At 41.4% G+C, this 17638-nt stretch overlaps 1 protein-coding gene across 2 annotated transcripts in view; it reads left to right on the top strand.

Annotated features, from left to right (window-relative positions):
- The window catches only part of RBPJ (recombination signal binding protein for immunoglobulin kappa J region), an 80933-nt gene extending 67539 nt beyond the window's left edge, over positions 1–13394 (top strand). For both annotated transcript variants that reach the window (XM_067562554.1, XM_067562555.1), the window contains 3 exons: positions 7026–7181; positions 8415–8518; positions 8705–13394. In XM_067562554.1, the coding sequence (XP_067418655.1) occupies positions 7026–7181; positions 8415–8518; positions 8705–9020 (576 nt within the window). In that variant the 3' untranslated portion in view covers positions 9021–13394. The remainder of the gene's footprint in view (positions 1–7025; positions 7182–8414; positions 8519–8704) is intronic.
- The last annotated feature ends 4244 nt before the right edge of the window (positions 13395–17638 follow it).

Raw genomic sequence — 17638 nt, 5'->3', positions numbered from 1 at the left:
CCATCTCCACAGCTGTGGTGATGAGACGGGTGTCGTGGCTTCACCTCTTGGGATTTCCAAAGGAGATGCAAATCATAGTGGAGGACCTTTCAAGCTCTTTGCCGAGAAGACTGACACCTCCATCCACTCCTTGAAGGATTCCAGGGTCACTCTCAGGTCACTGGGAATCTACACATTGGGGCTAAAGAGATTTTAGCCCTCAGTACCAACAGAGGCCTTCTTCGTCCAAATTCCTGTCACAGCAGCAGTATGAGCCCCAAAGAAAGAAAGGGAAATTCCCAGAACTGAAGCCTTTGGGCTCCCAGTCTTTGATTCAACCACTTGCCCCTAAGCACCACTCTTGACGGCCAGTTTGAGGCACTGAGACCTCTCTCTACTACTACTACTTGTGCCCATGGACCCATTTGGCCACTGTTTGGCAGCGTTCTGCAGTGCCTGGGAGCGCATAATGTCAGACAGATGGGTCCTAGAAATCATCAGATCTGATTATTCCGTCCACTTCACCTCTCAACCCCTCCACAACACCCTTCAGGGACCCTTCTCATGAGAGTTGACTACAGCAGAAGATAGCTTGCCTCCTGTTTGAACCAGTATCTCAACATCTATGAGGTAAGGGGTTCCACTCTCCTTACTTCCTAATACCCAAAAGGAAGGGAAGTTGGAAACCCATCCTGGACCTCAGAGCTCTCAACGAGTTCGCCAAATTTCAGAAATTCAAGGTCAGTTTATTGAAGATCATTCCATCATTGGAACAGGGAGACTGGTTTTTGGCCCTCAACCTACAAGATGCCTGCTTTCACATTTCAGTACTGCTGGCTCACAGACATTTTCTCAGGTTCACTCTGGGACATGACCACTACAATGTAGAGTCCTCCCCTTCAGACTTTCATCGGCTCCCAAAGTTATTTTCCAAAGTTCTTTCAATGATGGCCACCCATTTACAATAACAAGGGATAATGATTTACCCTACCTTGACAATTGTCTCCTCAGAGCCCGGTTGTTTCAGGATGCTCATCAAGCCACCGAGGACATGATGTGTTGATCACAGAACTGGGCCTAAAGATCAATTCCCAAAAATTGACCCTCACACCAGAGCAACACTTAAAATTTATAGGGGCTGACCTAGATGCACTACAGACCAAAGCCTTCCTACCTCAATGCAGGTTTCTTTCTTTCATCTCCCTTAAACACCGCTCAGTGCAGCTGTCAAGTGCTTGTCAGAATCTGCCTCCATCTCCTGGGGTGTATAGCGGAAAGCATGGTGGTGATTCCACACGCCAGACTTCACATGTGATGCCTGCAGCTGTGGTTCATTTCAGTTTACAGACTGAACAGAGGGTCTGGACAAACCCCTGTCACTGTCCACTAGGATCCAAGAACTCGCTGAACTGGTAGAAGAACCAGGCCAGTGCTCGCAAAGGGGCCCCCTTTTTTCAGATGCCACCTTTGTTGCTCCTTACTCTCATTAGATGAGGCGTGCATTTAAATGCAGTTTTAGAACGCAAGGCAAATGGTCACATGAGGAGATATCCTTCCACCTCAATCTCCTAAAATTGAGAACAATCACAAATACCTGCGCCCATTTCCTTTTACTGATAAAAGGATCACATACGAAGAGCCTAATGGACAACATAGCCTGCATGTATTATATCAACCACCAGGGAGCAGCCAGATCGCTCTCCATATCCTCAGAGGACATGAAACTATGGAACTGGTTAATATCTCACAATGTCACCTTGTCCGTGGCTTACCTCCCAGGCATGCAAAACTCAATAGCAAACAAGCTCAGTCGCACATTTTTACACCACTTGTTCACATGATAGGGAATGCCGTCCATGGATCTGTTTGCCACTTTCCAGAATAAGAAGTGTTCGCAATACTGTTCCATGGTGGGGATCAGTCAGCACTCTCTGGAATAGTGTTCTTCCCAGACAAGGCTACACTCAGGCCACATCCGAGGTTCATCCCTAAAATGACCTTCTCGTTTCACATGAATCACTTTATTCACCTTCCCACTTTCTATCCTAAGCCTCACTGAGACAATATGGAGGCCATACTGCATACCTTAAACATAAGGAGAGCCCTGGCATTATACCTTGGTAGTAGAAAAGCCTTCAGGAAGTCACTAGACTATTCCTCTCCATGGTGCATGGTGAAAAGATGTAAGGGCTCAATGATATCCACCCATAGACTCTCCAAGTGGGTCTTGAATTGCATCAGACAGTACTATCAGATTTGTAACATGACCCCTCTGGACTCCATTCATACACATTCCACAAGATCCTCCTCTGTCACCTCCTTAAAGGATGTCCCCGTCTCAGAGATCTGCAGAGCGGTGACATGTCTGTCAGTCCACACCTTCTCAGAACCTTATGTGATCACCGGGGACTCTGCCTCTGATGCCATCTTTGTCCCGATAGTACTATCATTTGTGATTAACTCGACTCTGAAGTCCCAGGACTCCAAGACTGCTTAGGAGTCACATACAGTGGACTATCTATAGGGACACTACTTGAAGAAGTAGTTACTCATCTTGTGCAGTAACAATCGTTCTTCGAGATGTGTGTTCCTATTGGTGCTCCACTATCAGCCCTCTTTTCCTCTACTTCGGAGTTCTTGCTATGACTGCGCTAGAGAAGGAACTGAGGACGGCTAGCCCTCACACGCTGGATAGCTTCGTGGCACAGCACAAGGAGAGACAGTGCATGTGCAGGCCCAATGGACACTGGTATCAGAGTTCTCCGATCAGCAGCACAGGGACACAGACATACCTATAGTCGAGCTCCCATTGGGGGGACATCTCGAAGAACCATTGTTAATGCACAAGGTGAGTAACTTCTTATTTCCCTCCCCACTGATTAAACCCAGTTCAGGCTGCACATGGGCCTCTTCCCAATTCATAAGGACATAAGGGCTGTCATACTGCATCAGACTATGGTCCATCTCGCCCAGTATCCTGTCTCTGACAGTGACTTCTATAGAGTGTTACTCCCCTGTCTTCCACTCTCAGCTTTGGATAGTCAGAGGTATGGGATTGCATCCCTATCCATCTTGGCTAATAGCCGTTGATGGACCTATCCTTCATGAACTATCCTGTTCTTATTTGAACCCGGTTAGACTTTTGGCCATCACAACATACAGTGGCAATGAGTTCTGCAGATTAGTTGTGTGAAAAGTTATGTCCACTTGTTTGCATTAAACCTACTGCCTGTTAATTTCAGTCAGTGATCCCTGGTTTTGTATTATTTGAGAGGCCAAATAACACTTTCACTGTCTCCACACCATTCCTCATTTTACAGACCTCTAGGACATCTCCCCACGCTTCTCCCCTTAGTTGTTTCTTTTCTAATCTCACCAACCCTAATTTCTTTAGTCTCTCCTCATATAGAAGGTATTCCATACCCTTGATTATCTCTTTTGCCCCTCTCTGAACCTTTTCCAGTTCCACTATATTTTTTTTGAGATGGGGTGACCAGAACTGAACTCAGTATTCAAGGCATACCTAATTACCTAATAATTCCTAACATACTGTTAGCCTTTTGGATTGCTGCTGTGCATTGACTGGAAGTTCTCAGAGAATTATGTATAGTGACTCCCAGATCTCATTCCTAGGTGGTAATAGCTAATTTACAACCCATCATTGTATGTGTGTAGTTGGGCTTATGTTTTCCATTGTGCATTACTTTGCACTTATCAGTGTTGATCTTCATCTGGCATTTGTTGCCCATTCACCCATTTTAGTGCGATCCCTCTGTAACTCTTTTTCAGTCTGTTTTGGGCTTAACTATCTTGAATAATTTTGTATCATTTGCAAATTTCACCACTTCACTCTTCACCCCCTTTTTCATATCATTAATGGATATGTGGAACAGCACACTCTCTTCTTGCAGGCAAAGACTCAGTGGAAAAGAAGCTTCTAATCTATTGCTAGAAGCAGTCTCATCTTCACCTGCTTTTTTCCTACTCAGTCGAGCATGAGCATTATGCTGCTTATTCCAGAACTACAGTCCAGACTTTATGGAATCTTTGGAACTGTACCTTCTAGAATTTAAGAACAAGCAGAGATGAAAGGAACAGCTTAGAAAGCTCCTTCCACCTGCTCATTCCAAAGGGGAAATCACTGAGCACTTGCTATTTAATATCACTCAGAGGATATCAGCCTTCCCGGACACCATCAAGCATACAAGATCCCACCCGAGGAAGAGGACAACTAGTGTCAGTGTGAAGATAGCCAGAAGAAGAGAGAGGGCAAAGGAGGAGAGACCCTGGAAAGTCAGCAAGTCAGTCTGGATCACTAAGCTTAAGAGAAGGGTGAACTTGACGTATTTAAGCAGGATCTGCCAATGCTCTAATGAGGATGGCACATACTCTGGAGCTGCAGGAACTGTTTGCCAGGGAACTATCCTAATCTGATAGTACCCTGCAGCTGCTGACTGCCCACCCCCATGTCAGAAAGAAGCCTGACAGTCAGTGGGACCCTAAACATGGCAATAGAAGCTCTCTGTCCTCTCAGTGTCAGATGGGGAGATGATCGTTGAGAACCACAGGGCAGACACTGTCAAATTTGGGGTAGCAAGAGGACAGTAATTCCTGTGGAAGGAGTAACTCTTAAGGATCTCTATGACAGAAGTAAGGAATCCCTTAAAAGAGATCTTGTCAGATCTCAGGCTTGTCACTACAAACGCCAATTTATGCAGCATGTGTCTCCCAGGCATGGCAAGGTGGCTTCAGAAGAATGGCAAGTATGCAGAGACCAAAGATGAGGATGCCAAACTGATCATGACTTTCCCATTTCTGGACATCATACTCTCGTTCATGTGTGAAACCACATATGGCAGTCTATATCTTCTAGAGCCATGGCCATCTTGGTGGCAGGCAGGAGAATTCTGTGACTCAAACTGTGGGTAAGGGTTCTTCCCCTAAAGTCAGAGTACCAGCTCATCCCTTCAAAGGCAAGTTTATTTTCCTAGAGGTGTTAGAGAATATAGCTGCTTCAAAGTAGTGAAGTCTACCCCAACAGAGGCCCATATGGACTCTCAGATTGCAGTCCAATAGGAACAAATCATGCACAACAAAAACCTATCATTCAGGAGAAAGAAGGCAGAATCATATCAATAAGATAGGCTCCAGCTAGAGAAGCGGTAACAAACATCAGGGGTAGGCGTTCAGGTTTTGAGCAGTCAGTCAAGGACCAGACACAGAATCCGGGTGGAGAAAGCCAAGGAACTTCTTCTATACCTGGGACCAATGTTCCTGAAGGCAGCAGATAAAGTGAGAATTGTAAATAGCCTCATGGTTCTTGACTAGGATTTGAAACTGGAGCTAACTCTCATCATAGCTTCCCAATTTTGAACCTTCTGAAGGGTATTTTGATGAGACGTCTGTCTTCGAGTCCTGTTTTTGATAAAAGCATAGTTATATCATGCCTTGCACAATGGGGTCCTGACCTGGTTAAGATATCTGGGCCCTAATCTTATTAATACTAATAAGAGCAAGAAGAGTTGGAGAGTTCCAGGCCTTTTCTGCAAGCAGTCATGTGATTTTTCACCTGGTTGTGGTCATGCTGAGGACTCTGCCTTAATTCAGGCTGAAGACATCTTCAGTCTTTCACCTGAACCGGTAATCACTCTAACCACATTTGGCCCTGGAATCCTAAAGAAGGAAGGCTACATTGGCTGGATGTCCATAGGGATCTATGGATTCAACAGAAAGAATAACAAAACTTAAGCAGTCTTAGAGGTATTTCATCCCACACCAAAATTTAAAGGACATCATGTGCCTCTGAGTTCCTCATCAGATGATGGATTAGGGAATTGATCAGAATGACTTACGTTGCAGCAAGAAAGGAATCACTAGAATCTTTTAAAAATCACTTTCTGTTCAGTAGGATCTTCATGGGCAGAAAGAGAGGAAGCCTTTTTAATAGAGATTTGTAAGACTATCTCAGGGCTTCTGCCCACATCTTTGCAAAAACATTAAAGAATAAGCTTGCATTCACAGCCTTTGTAAAAGTTATTGCAGGCACTAATAGTTTAATGATGATTCTGTCCATACTAAAATGAAGAACTGCTTTGGAAAGTTCCAAGCACCTGGACTGGTACAGAAAATTGAAGAGAAGGGGAAATGTTATCTTTTTAGACTCTTCTAGATCAGTCCAGCCCTCCTCCTCCCTTTGAAGGCCATTTATCTCATTACTGAGAATTTTAATGCAGTCAATCCCATATTAACATTGCTTATCCTAGTTACTGAATTTATTTGTTAATAGTTATTGTTTGGTACTGTTTTCAGTAGAAAGTTTGAAAAACGGACAGACTTTGTATGTCAAGGGTGTGATATCAAACGTCTTAGTGTTCTCTCTCATCTGTTGGTTGGGAGGAACTATAACCCAAATGGTACTGAATTGCTCAAATAAAGTAAATTAACAGGTAAGTAAAATTTCTCCTTTTGTCACATCTTTTGGGTGTCAGACACTGAACCTGGACATTGCAATGCAACCACCTTCCCCCCAGGAGTTAACAAAACATTAACACAGAACCACTTCAGCATGTGAAATGACATTTTTCAGCCCTGTATTTCATTAAGTAATTGTGATTGTTCTAATTCAGTAATTTTCAGCCTTTTCCATACCATGACCCCATGTCACAACAGAAAAAAATCAAGATTTCTCTTCCTACTCAATCATAAAAAAGTGAACGATGTTCCTTCTGGGCCTGTTCACATTTCCCAAGTTTAGAACCCATATTATAGTATCAACTTTTTTGTTACTTATTTTGTATCTTGTATGCCTCGTAAGGTTCTTGATTACTATTTTAGCACAATGTGTTGCAATCCATGCCACATTGTACAAGTGGTTGTTCCTTAACTGCATTCTGTTATAGGAGGAGCCACAGGGAAACTAAGTTGCATAATTTTGAAAAGATAGACATGACCCACTTCCTCTTACCAATTCAGATTACTAATCATTAGTTCTGGTGTGAAGATCAAACAGATATACAGACCTAACTTTTAATCATTTTTTCTTAAAGGCCACTCCATGCCCAAAAGAACCAAATAAAGAGATGATTAATGATGGAGCTTCTTGGACAATCATTAGTACAGATAAGGCAGAATATACATTTTATGAGGGGATGGGACCAGTCCATGCTCCAGTAACACCTGTGCCTGTTGTAGAAAGTCTTCAAGTAAGTCCGATGTTTACTTTTTTCTGTTTTTGTTAATAAACTTTGCACTTATTATAAAAACAGCGAGTGTCCTGTGGCATCTTAAGGACTAACAAATTTATTTGGGCATAAGCTTTCGTGGGCAGAAACCCACTTCGTCAGATGCATCTGCATCTGTTTTTACCCTCGAAAGGTTATGCCCAAATACATTTTTTAGTCTTTAAGGTGTCACAGGACTCACTGTTTTGCTAAAAACAAACTAACAAGGCTACCCCTCTGGAACTGCACTTATTATTGGGCTTCTTATCGGAGAATCTTTAAATACTTCACAGTTATTAATTAAATTGCATAATATTCCTGTGAGGTGCTGTAGATAAGTATTATGTAACCAATTTTATACGTGGGTAAACTGAATCAAAGAACTTTAATAATTTGCCCAAGGTCACTCATGAGTCAGTGGCAGACATGGGAGTAAAAGCAAGGATTCCCAGTCTTTCCTTCTCTAGCCACTAGACTGCATTCTCCCACTTTGAAAGCCTCTTTCAAACTCTCTTAAGCAGAACAATTTTGAGCTAGTCCTACATTATATATGTGCATCCACAAGAGATTGTTTTGCTAAATTAAATAAAAATATTTTTATTTCCATAAGGTTTTTGCTATGTTTTTTCAACTCTGTTATGCAAGAGGAGAACACATGCTCGATAAAGAGAACATGGACTTTGTGTATTTGTTAAGAATTGTTGAACTTTTTAAAATTGCCCTCTCTAATAATTCCTCTAAGATCTTTTTTGTTTATTTAGAAATTTATATTGACTGCTTATCAATAACAACTAATTACGAAATAACAGACTATGACTGAACCCTTCCTTGTTAACAAAACCCTTATTTTGTTTAAAAGAGGACTCAAAAGGCTGGCTACACAAAAGGTCTTATGCTGTGTCCTCAAGTTCTGCCAACTTGGACTTTGATGGACTACCAAATGGTGAATAGGGTGCAGGCTTTTCATAGATGCTTGCTGGCTATTTATATTTTCTGATTTAAATGATCTTCCACAAGAGTTCACTTGTGGAGTTTACTTCAGGACATCAAACCGTTTGGGGCTATCTTTCATGAGATTTCTTTTAATTGAGTGGAATTTGTTTCCTGTTTTTATCAATTGGAAAAGAAGCAACAAAATAATGTTTATGGTACTCATGTACTATAAGAGTAATTCCTTCTGATCTGGTACATCTGTTTGGTTTTTTTTCCCTCTAGTTAAATGGTGGTGGAGATGTAGCAATGCTGGAACTTACAGGTCAGAATTTCACTCCAAATTTACGTGTCTGGTTTGGGGATGTGGAAGCTGAAACCATGTATAGGTGCAGTATTATTTTCTATTTCTTTACTTTGTGGGTGGGGTTGTGTTTATAGTAGGTGATGAAGTTTTGGCGAGGTGCATATTGATTTTTGTTGTTCAAGTTACATACTTCTTTGTTTTCTGAATTACTGCCTTTTTTAATTGAATACATGCTTGGCAGCTAACATGTTGTCCTCTCTCTTGTCAGATGTGCAGAAAGTATGCTGTGTGTTGTTCCAGACATTTCTGCTTTCCGAGAGGGTTGGAGGTGGGTCCGTCAACCAGTCCAGGTTCCAGTAACTTTGGTCCGTAACGATGGCATAATCTACTCCACTAGCCTTACCTTTACATATACACCGGAGCCAGGCCCACGACCACACTGCAGTGCTGCTGGAGCAATTCTCAGAGCCAACTCAAGCCTCATGGCTTCCAGTGAAACAAATACAAACAGCGAGGGAAGTTACACAAATGTCAGCACAAATCCAACCAATGTCACATCATCTACAGCAACAGTAGTTTCCTAACTACAGTGTTTGCTTAGACTTTAACTGACTTTCAAGTGCTACAGACAAGAAAACTGAACAATTTTGTGGTTTCGTGGGAAAACACTTTTCCATTCTAAGTGATATTGTTTGAACCTTGTTACCTAGAAGCCACAATAAAAAAATACATCCGAAATGTAAAAACTTTATTAAAATCTATTTTTAAGCTGTTTTTTTAAAATGGGCAAGAAATTGAAATGTGGCTGGGATACAAGTTAAGCAAACTAGAAAACATGAACATGACATAGTTTTTACGGACCAAGGAACTTGTATAAGCTTTAGTATAAAAGGTACATTTTCACCATACCTTTTTTGTATCACAACATATAGTACACTTTTGTTACCAAATAGTTTATATTTTTTTTTCCTCTGAGCTTTTGCTCTGAAGTATATTCAGGTTCCAAGCCTGACCATGCTTGTATAATCTAATTACCATACTCTTCCAGTTTAAAAAAATATATATATTTTTGGTCTGTGGCTGGAACTGTTCCTTTTTTTAAATTGAAGTCTTGTGACTTTTTATGAACTGAAATTGTTTTTATTTCAGCAAGTAGAACCTTGTAAAGGCCAGCGTATTTTTTTTAAGATTATATGAAGTCTGTGCAAAAGCTTTAAAATAAAATGCCTCTGCCTTGCCTGCAATACATGCAATGTATGTTAACGTTAGTGCTCTGTTTTCAGTCATTGTTAATAGTTATTTCTATGTTTTCCTTTTTTAAAAATATGTATTTATAGTGATAATTCATGAGGGTCTAACATTACATGAGTTAAAATATGTGGCATCTCAAACAGTCATGTTTATGATTGGCCATGTCACAGGAATGCGGTGGTGTTTTGAAGGGTGGTTTCTGCCCCCTTCCCTCCTTAAAGTCAGAAATACATCATAAACTGTTTCAGGATCCATTCAGGTTTTTTCTAATCTTGTACATAATTTGTATGAAGTGTAAGTTAAACATTTTATTTCAAATGTGGAATGTTCCCAGTGACTTCATTTGGCAGCATGTCTTCTGTCTTGTTGGAATGTGACTAAAATATCATGAGAAGTATTTGCTACAAATGGGATTGGTAGGTGAAACCCTTCATCATTATACAATGAGAGAAATCACAAAAAAGCATGGTTTTTCTTCCTATTGTTCAGTAAATTAGGCCAAACCTTGGTGTAATCCTTGTACTGAGATGTGCTTTCATTGTGAAGTGATCGTACCCTAATAGTTAGAAATACATTTTAGTACTTAGAAATGGGCAATTATAAGATTACAAAAGCACTGTAGTGATGTCAGCTCCCATCTTTATTTCCAATGGGTTTTCTCATTCCTTGCGAACTAGTGCAATGTTCAAGTCTTCTCTCCACATAAATTTAAGGCTCAGTTTGACTTAGTTGATTTGTGTTACTTTCATTCTGAACTTGCCTTTTTTATCCCTCTCTTTGTAATGGATCACTTCAGCTATATTTGAAAAATACATCCGAGTGGTTTGCAATCACAGAACCAGGCATAGGCTTGTAGGATGTAGTGTAATCTTTCCCTTCTAGGACAAGATCTATTAATTGCTCAACCTTTACCATCCCATGAAACCAGAGCCACAACTACTGTGTACATGTGGACCTGTGGTTTATTACAGAGCATGCCTTCAGGCTTACTCATTGACTATTTTAATAGGTTTCCATTGACCACTTTAAGAGTTTCCAATTTCAGCACCAGCACCATTTTAAAGCGTTGCTTCTCTGCAATATGTTTGTCTTCTCTGATACTCTGTTCTACATGTTTGCCTCAACTGCTCCTTTGAACATGTTGTTTTTGCATTCATTGAAGACTGAAGACAATGTGGTTAAAGGAAGAAATCATTTGTAAAACATATTCAGTTAGTTTTTATATCAGTGCCACCACTGTCCTCCTAAAATGTGCTTGTAGTCTATCACAAGCCTTCCTATTTGCATTTTACACTATGTAACTTTCCCTTCAACATTGTTACAAATACTGCCTCACCTCATCTCTATTTTAGTGACCAAGGGCAGACTTCATTGTGGCCTTATCTCTGTTTTAAGCTGTTTACTGGCATTTATTTGCAAATCTGTTTACTTGTCTATGTGCTATTTAATTTTCTCTCAGTTGTGTTGACAGAAATAATTTCACCATGTTTTTGCTAGAAGTATGTTTTATACAGTACTGTTTAACTTATGAGCCTCAGGTTTTCTTCATTTATTAGCTTGAGGATTAAAGGAAGTGGTTAGTAGTAGATTTACAATCACATTAAAGAACAAACCATTACATACACAGCAGATAAAACCATAGCAAGCTTTTTAACTTCCAAGGAATATTTTTAAATAGCTTTTCAAACCATAAGAGGCACCTGCTTTTATATACATTATTTTAAAATGTTTTTACATGTAAATGCAATAGACCTTTGTATTCAGTTTCTTTCCTTGCAATAAGTTTGCCCAATGGAGTATACACAATATTTCTGGACTTTAAAAAAATCTAACAAATGTATTTTGCCTAATTTCTGCCACTTTATATGCCACAGGCTAGTTGGTGGAAAAATACATTAAATACCATTTCAGGAGCATTTGCTTATGTTCAATTTTTAAAGTGCTTATTGTTGGCTTTTTCCTGGACTTGTGGCTCCATTATCTTTAGTAGGTAACACAGGAATTGTCTTCCAGATCCACACAGGCACTAAGAAAGATGCTCAGTTGTAATTTAAGTTCAAATAACTTATTTTCCTGGACTCTTTCCTGTGAGTGGCTTTGTTTCTTTTAATAGCATGAAGAACTGTTGTTCATCTTTCAATATACCAACAATATCCCAAGAATGCTAAAATTTTCTATTAAACTACTTATAGAATGTTTCAATATGAAACTTTAGAACTGTTCTACTGTAGCTGTTAAGTCTTCTCTTATCTTATTTCTAAAAATATACATAGAAATTAAGTCTGTTCAGAATGTTTTTATAGTTCCAACTAATAGGATGAGAAAGCAAATTAAATGCTCAAAGCTACCTATGTTCTGTTTTTGTTTATAACTGCACTTCAGAATTCAACACTAGTGTAATATAACCTGCTGCTGACATTTTCTTAATTATTTGTATCTGAAGGCTCCCTGCATCTGTCTTTTTTGTTAATTATGATATACACTATTTCACTTCTGTCTGCATTGCACAGACTCATAAGGGATCATACTGGTTACCTGAAAAGACATGAACCTAAATAAATAAAACCATAAATACCCCATCCATAAAATATTTCTGTTACAAATCTGACACAAGTGAAACAAGTGAGTTACCTACTTCAGACCAAATAACTCCATAGAGGTGTCAATTTTGAAACAAAATGCTCTTGAATTATTAACCATGTTATTTACTTTTACTTTCAAAAGCAGCTGTGTTTATGATGAATACTGAACAAATGTGTGTACTTTCCTGTGCCAGACGTTTGACTTTGTTTTCAAGCACTGTACTGTGGGATTGAGTGGCAACTCTGTTAGAAACAGTAATATATTAGGGTTTCTCCTTAACCCTTTTAGGACTGAACTATTTCCTCCATAAAGTTAACAAATGGATGAACAGTTCCAACTTTGTAAATGTTTGCCTACGTCAGTACTGCATTGGTCCAGATGTAGGTGCTATGCTTAGTTTTAGTCTTTCTTTAACCTTGCAGCAAGTGAATGCATTCAGTCCTTTAAGGGTTATATTTTACAAACTGTGCACCTGTAAAATTTCTTAGCAATAAGGTAGAAAATTGAGCAAGTTTTTACCATAATTTTGTAGAAAAATGAATTACTCAGTTCCATATTTCATCAAAAAAAATCTGCAATACGGGCAGTTTCAAGGAATAAATAAAAGTCAAATGTAAACCACATAAAAGTGTTTTGTCCAGTGTGTGTAAGCGCATATAATATTTGGTTTCAGTTTTTTCTAAGGCTTCAGTAAGATGAAATGTTATGTTATTGCTCCTGTGACCAACTTATTTTAACAGCTGTATGATGATGATAATACTATATAAGGAGTAATATAATTTGATCACAGTTGTTACAATTTGCCACATTTTTGCCGACTTATAATGTTAAAGAAGAAATCGGGTTTTTTTGGCTTGTGTACAGTGAGGTCATCTGTGGAACCAGAGCAGCAGAAGACCAAGCCCAGGAGAGGAAAAGTCATCAGTAGTTGAGGGCAGGCACCCTGGCCTCCACTGAAACTGGATATGGAATGTCCACATAACAAACTGGTTTCCAAATCTAAACCTGTTTCTCTATAGCTTGTATAACTGCTGTAGTTAAACAAGTGACTGTTGTTTTTCCAGTAATGTAAAAAAAGAACTGGTTCACTTTTTGATATTATTTATTAAATAAGAAAAAATGAACTGTGTTTAATTGTTTAAATGTAGCAGCCTTACTATTACAATTAGATAACCTGCTTATTTTTCATCGCATTCAGTAGCTGCAATCTATCTGGGGGAGCATTTTTTCAGATGTTGGTTAATAGCTAGGCTTAGTTTTCATCTTCAAAAACATAACAGCAAACTAGTTTGTGCTTGGTTTTAGGGAGAACATGAACCATCAAGTGCACATGCTACAGCTCATTGAGGTTATCTCCTGTTTGAGCTGCAGTCACACATCATTAATTCCATTATATGCCTAAAGTCACAAAACTCTTGAAAAGAGATGAGGAATAGAGGTGGCATACCTACAGGAAATGGTTAGGAATACTAAAAGCAACAGATATTGCACTCATTAACGGTGGTGAGATTGTGGGAGGGACAGGAAGAAGGAGACTATTGCTAGATAAGCAAAGAGCTATTAGGACAAACACATGAGCTGGAGTAAATTGATAGAGGATTTTAAATAATAGATCAGTTTTGAATTTACCTTTCAAAATCAGTGTTCCCCTATTCTGGCATTATGAGAAGGTGAATAGATGTTCTCAATCTTCCTCTGTACCATTATTTTGTGTCCTTTTCCTGTTTCCACCTCTTATTTGTATCCCCTCTAAGGTAAACAGTCCAAATATTTTCAATTTTTCATATAAATTATTTCCATCTCTCTTATCATTCTAGTCACTTTACTCAGAACCCTCTCTAATTCTACTGTATCATTTGTGAGATCTGATTACCAGTACTAAACAGTATACTAGGCGAGGGTGAACCACTGATTTGTATGGTTAAGATTATATTTTCTTCTTAGAATAGTGTCCCTATGGATGCTCCACTGTAGGTGTGCCTGCACAGAGAATTTTGGTAACAGTGACCATTGAGCCCGTACATGCGCTGTCTCTCCTCGTGCTGTGCCATGAGGCTAGTGAGCACACATGAATTATCATCCTCCGTTCCTTCTCAACCACCCCTTGCCCTTAGCTGTCCATTAGCTGATCGTTAACTCTCCTTTTCGTTTGTTAATCTTTAGCTTTAGAAACCTTTTAGCTTTTTTTTAGCTATTTGGCTGTGTCTAAATAAAAAAAATCAAAAAGAAGAAAGGAAAGACTTTGTTCTTGTGTTGACCCCAGTGGGGGAGACTTGCTTCCCTCCCCCCCCCACCCCCAAAATACAGGGGTGTGCCCGACTCACCATGCTTCTAGAAGTGTCACTCTTGCAGTGAGGCGCAATCCCTGTCGTGGACAAGCATTTCCAGTGCATTTGCTGCCTCAACGAGGGCCACATATTTCCTCTCCCAGCAGCTCAGACCAAGGTCCCACAAGGACAGAGAGCTCCACCAAAAATCTTTATGGAGGTGGCTCTCTGACCCCAACCCTCCAGTGGGTGTGAGTCTCCTTCAGTCTTTGACATCAAAGGACAGTGGGGTGAAGAAATGGTCTGAAGACTACTCTCATAAGTCAAAAAAGAGCGGGAACTCCCCTAAGCAAGTCCAGGGATAACTGAAAGCGATGATTGTCTCTCTCAGTATCCTCGGCACCACTGACACAGAGATCATCTGGCATCCACACCTCATGGTGACAATCAGTGTCTGGTACCATTGTTAGGCCCAAGGACCCTTTTGGCATGGGCACCGAATCTTCGGTACAGAGAGAGAAGGACAAATGCCCTAAGACACTCCCGGTACGCGAGCTGATGTCAGTATTGTCAGCAGCACTGGCCCATCTACACTGGAGAGATTGGTATGGGCGAGGTCTCCATCCCCCCGGCACAGATGCCGGGGCACTCAGTACCAGCTGAATTCCAGGCCGGGACCTGGCTATGCTGGAAACATCTGACTCTCCGCTCCTCGATACCAAGATCACAGCATCGAGCCAAGGCCAACCAAGGGGTATTTACCTGCAATCGTGCCGTGCTCCTCCACTGTCTACTGAGGATTCAGACAGTGAGCTGGAAGGAGTTTCTTAATACTCTTCCCAAGTTCCATCTGGGATCCAATATCAACAGGGTCCAGGCATGTACCATCAGATGGCACACATTTGGTCACCTCCACCAGGCCCTATGCCACCGCAGTGGCCATATTGTGACCCCAGGATGGCTCACCAACAGCCTGTCTCAGGGGCACCGAGCATCATCCAGGAACCTTCCAAGTATTCTACATCAGCCATAGCATCACAGGCCTCAGTATCTCAAGAAGTGGAGGAACAGGAAGTGACACTGAAGAGGAGGTAAAACCCAAGGCCATATCTTCTTCAGCGGATGAAGCGGTCATGCTGTCATCTTCCATGGTGGATGATTTCCGATTGTTCCAAGAGCTGGCATAAAAAGCTGGCATAAAAAGTGGCACATACCATTGGAGGAGGATAAAGATGCACACCACCAGCTCATCAATATCCTCCATGCTTCATCTGCCTCCAAAATCATCCTCCCAGTTAACGAGGCAATCCTAGACCCACCTAAAACAGTGTATGGCAAACTCTGGCTTCGGTGGCCCGACATGCAAGCGGGCAGACAACAAATATTGTGTCCCTGTGAAGGAATAAGAGTTCCTGTTCATCCACTTGCCACCCAATTCCATTTTGGTGGATGCTGTGAACTCTTGTGACTGACAGCACCATTCTATGACAGCATCCATTGACAGACCCTGGAAGCACCTTGCGCTCTTTGGTAGCAAGGCATACTCCTCGGACACTACAGTTTCAAATTGCCAACTACCAGGTGCTCATGGAAAAGTAGGACTACGTGACTTTATCAATAAACTGCTGGAGAGCTCCCAGGACTCCTTCAAGCCCATCATCCAGGAAGGGTAGCTGATAGGAAAAACATCTTTGCAATTGGTTCTTGACAGTGCTGATATAGCTGCCAGAACCATGTCCATGGCTGTGGTGATGAGATGGGAGTTGTGGCTTCATCTCAGGATTCCCAAAGGAGGTGCAGGCTACAGTGGAGGACATCCCCTTTGAGGTTTTCAAGCTCTTTGCTCAGAAAACCGATGCCTCCCTCCACTCCTTGAAGGATTCTATGGCCACTCTCAGGTCACTGGGAATCTACACACGGGCAAAAGAGACATTTTTAGCTCTCAATACCAAAAGAGGCCTCATTCATCACCCCGGCACTATAAGGAGGAGAGGGAAATTCCCAAAACTGAAGCCTTTGATCGACTCAACGACCTGCCCCTAAGCACCACTTTTGATGGCCAGGTCAAGGCGCCGCAAGACCTCTCCCTACTACTACCTGCACCCGTGCATCCATTTGGCCAGCGTTTGGAAGCGTTGTGCAGTGTCTGGGAGTGCATAATTTCAGACAGATGAGTCCCAGAGATTGTCAGATCTGGTTATTCCATCCACTTCACCTCCATACCACCTCCACTACACCCTTCCCCATCCCTCAAGAAAGTACTATGGCAGGAGATAGCTCGCCTCCTTTAATTAGGAGCCATAGAACCAGTACCTCAACATCTATGAGGCAATGGGTTCTACTCTCATCATTGCCTAACACCCAAAAGGAAGGGAGATTGGAGACCCATCCTGGACCTCAGAGCTCTCAACGAGTTTGCCAAATTTCAGAAATTCAAGAGGGTCAGCTTATCGATGATTATTCCATCATTGGAACAGGGAGACTGGTTTTTGGCCCTCGACCTACAAAAGACGCCTGCTTTCACATTTCAGTACTGCTGGCTCACAGATGTTTTCTCAGGTTCACGACCACTACCAATACAGAGTCCTCCCCTTCAGACTTTCATCAGCCCCCAAGAGTTCTCTCAGCAGTGGCTGCCCATTTACGATCACAAGAGATAATGATCTATACCTGGACAATTATCTTCTCAGAGCCCCATCACTTCAGGAGGCTTGTCAAGCCACTGATGACACAATACACTTGTTCACAGATCTGGGCTTACAGACCAATTCCCAGAAGTTGACCCTCACACCAGAGCAACGTTTAGAATTCATAGGGGCCAACCTAGACCCGCTACAGGCCAAAGCCCTCCTACGTCAAGACAGGTTTCTATCCCTGGTCTCCCTGATTAGACGCAGCTCGATGCAGTCCTCAAATGCCAGTCCTCAGCCAGAATCTACCTCCAGCTCCTGGAGCATATGTCAGCAAGCATGGCGGTGATTCCGCACACCAGACTTCATGTGATGACTGCAGCTGTGGTTCAGTTTGGTTTACAGACCGAACAGAGACAGTCTGGACAAATCCCTGTCACTGCCCGCCAGGATCAAGAACTCCCTGGACTG

This window comes from Emydura macquarii, unplaced genomic scaffold, assembly GCF_026122565.2.
Source record: "Emydura macquarii macquarii isolate MOO-44397 ecotype Brisbane River unplaced genomic scaffold, CSIRO-AGI_Emac_v2 contig_2448, whole genome shotgun sequence".
Taxonomy (NCBI): Eukaryota; Metazoa; Chordata; order Testudines; family Chelidae; genus Emydura; species Emydura macquarii.
The sequence above is the reverse complement of the archived record's forward strand: the minus strand, read 5'-3'. Positions and strand labels throughout refer to the sequence as shown.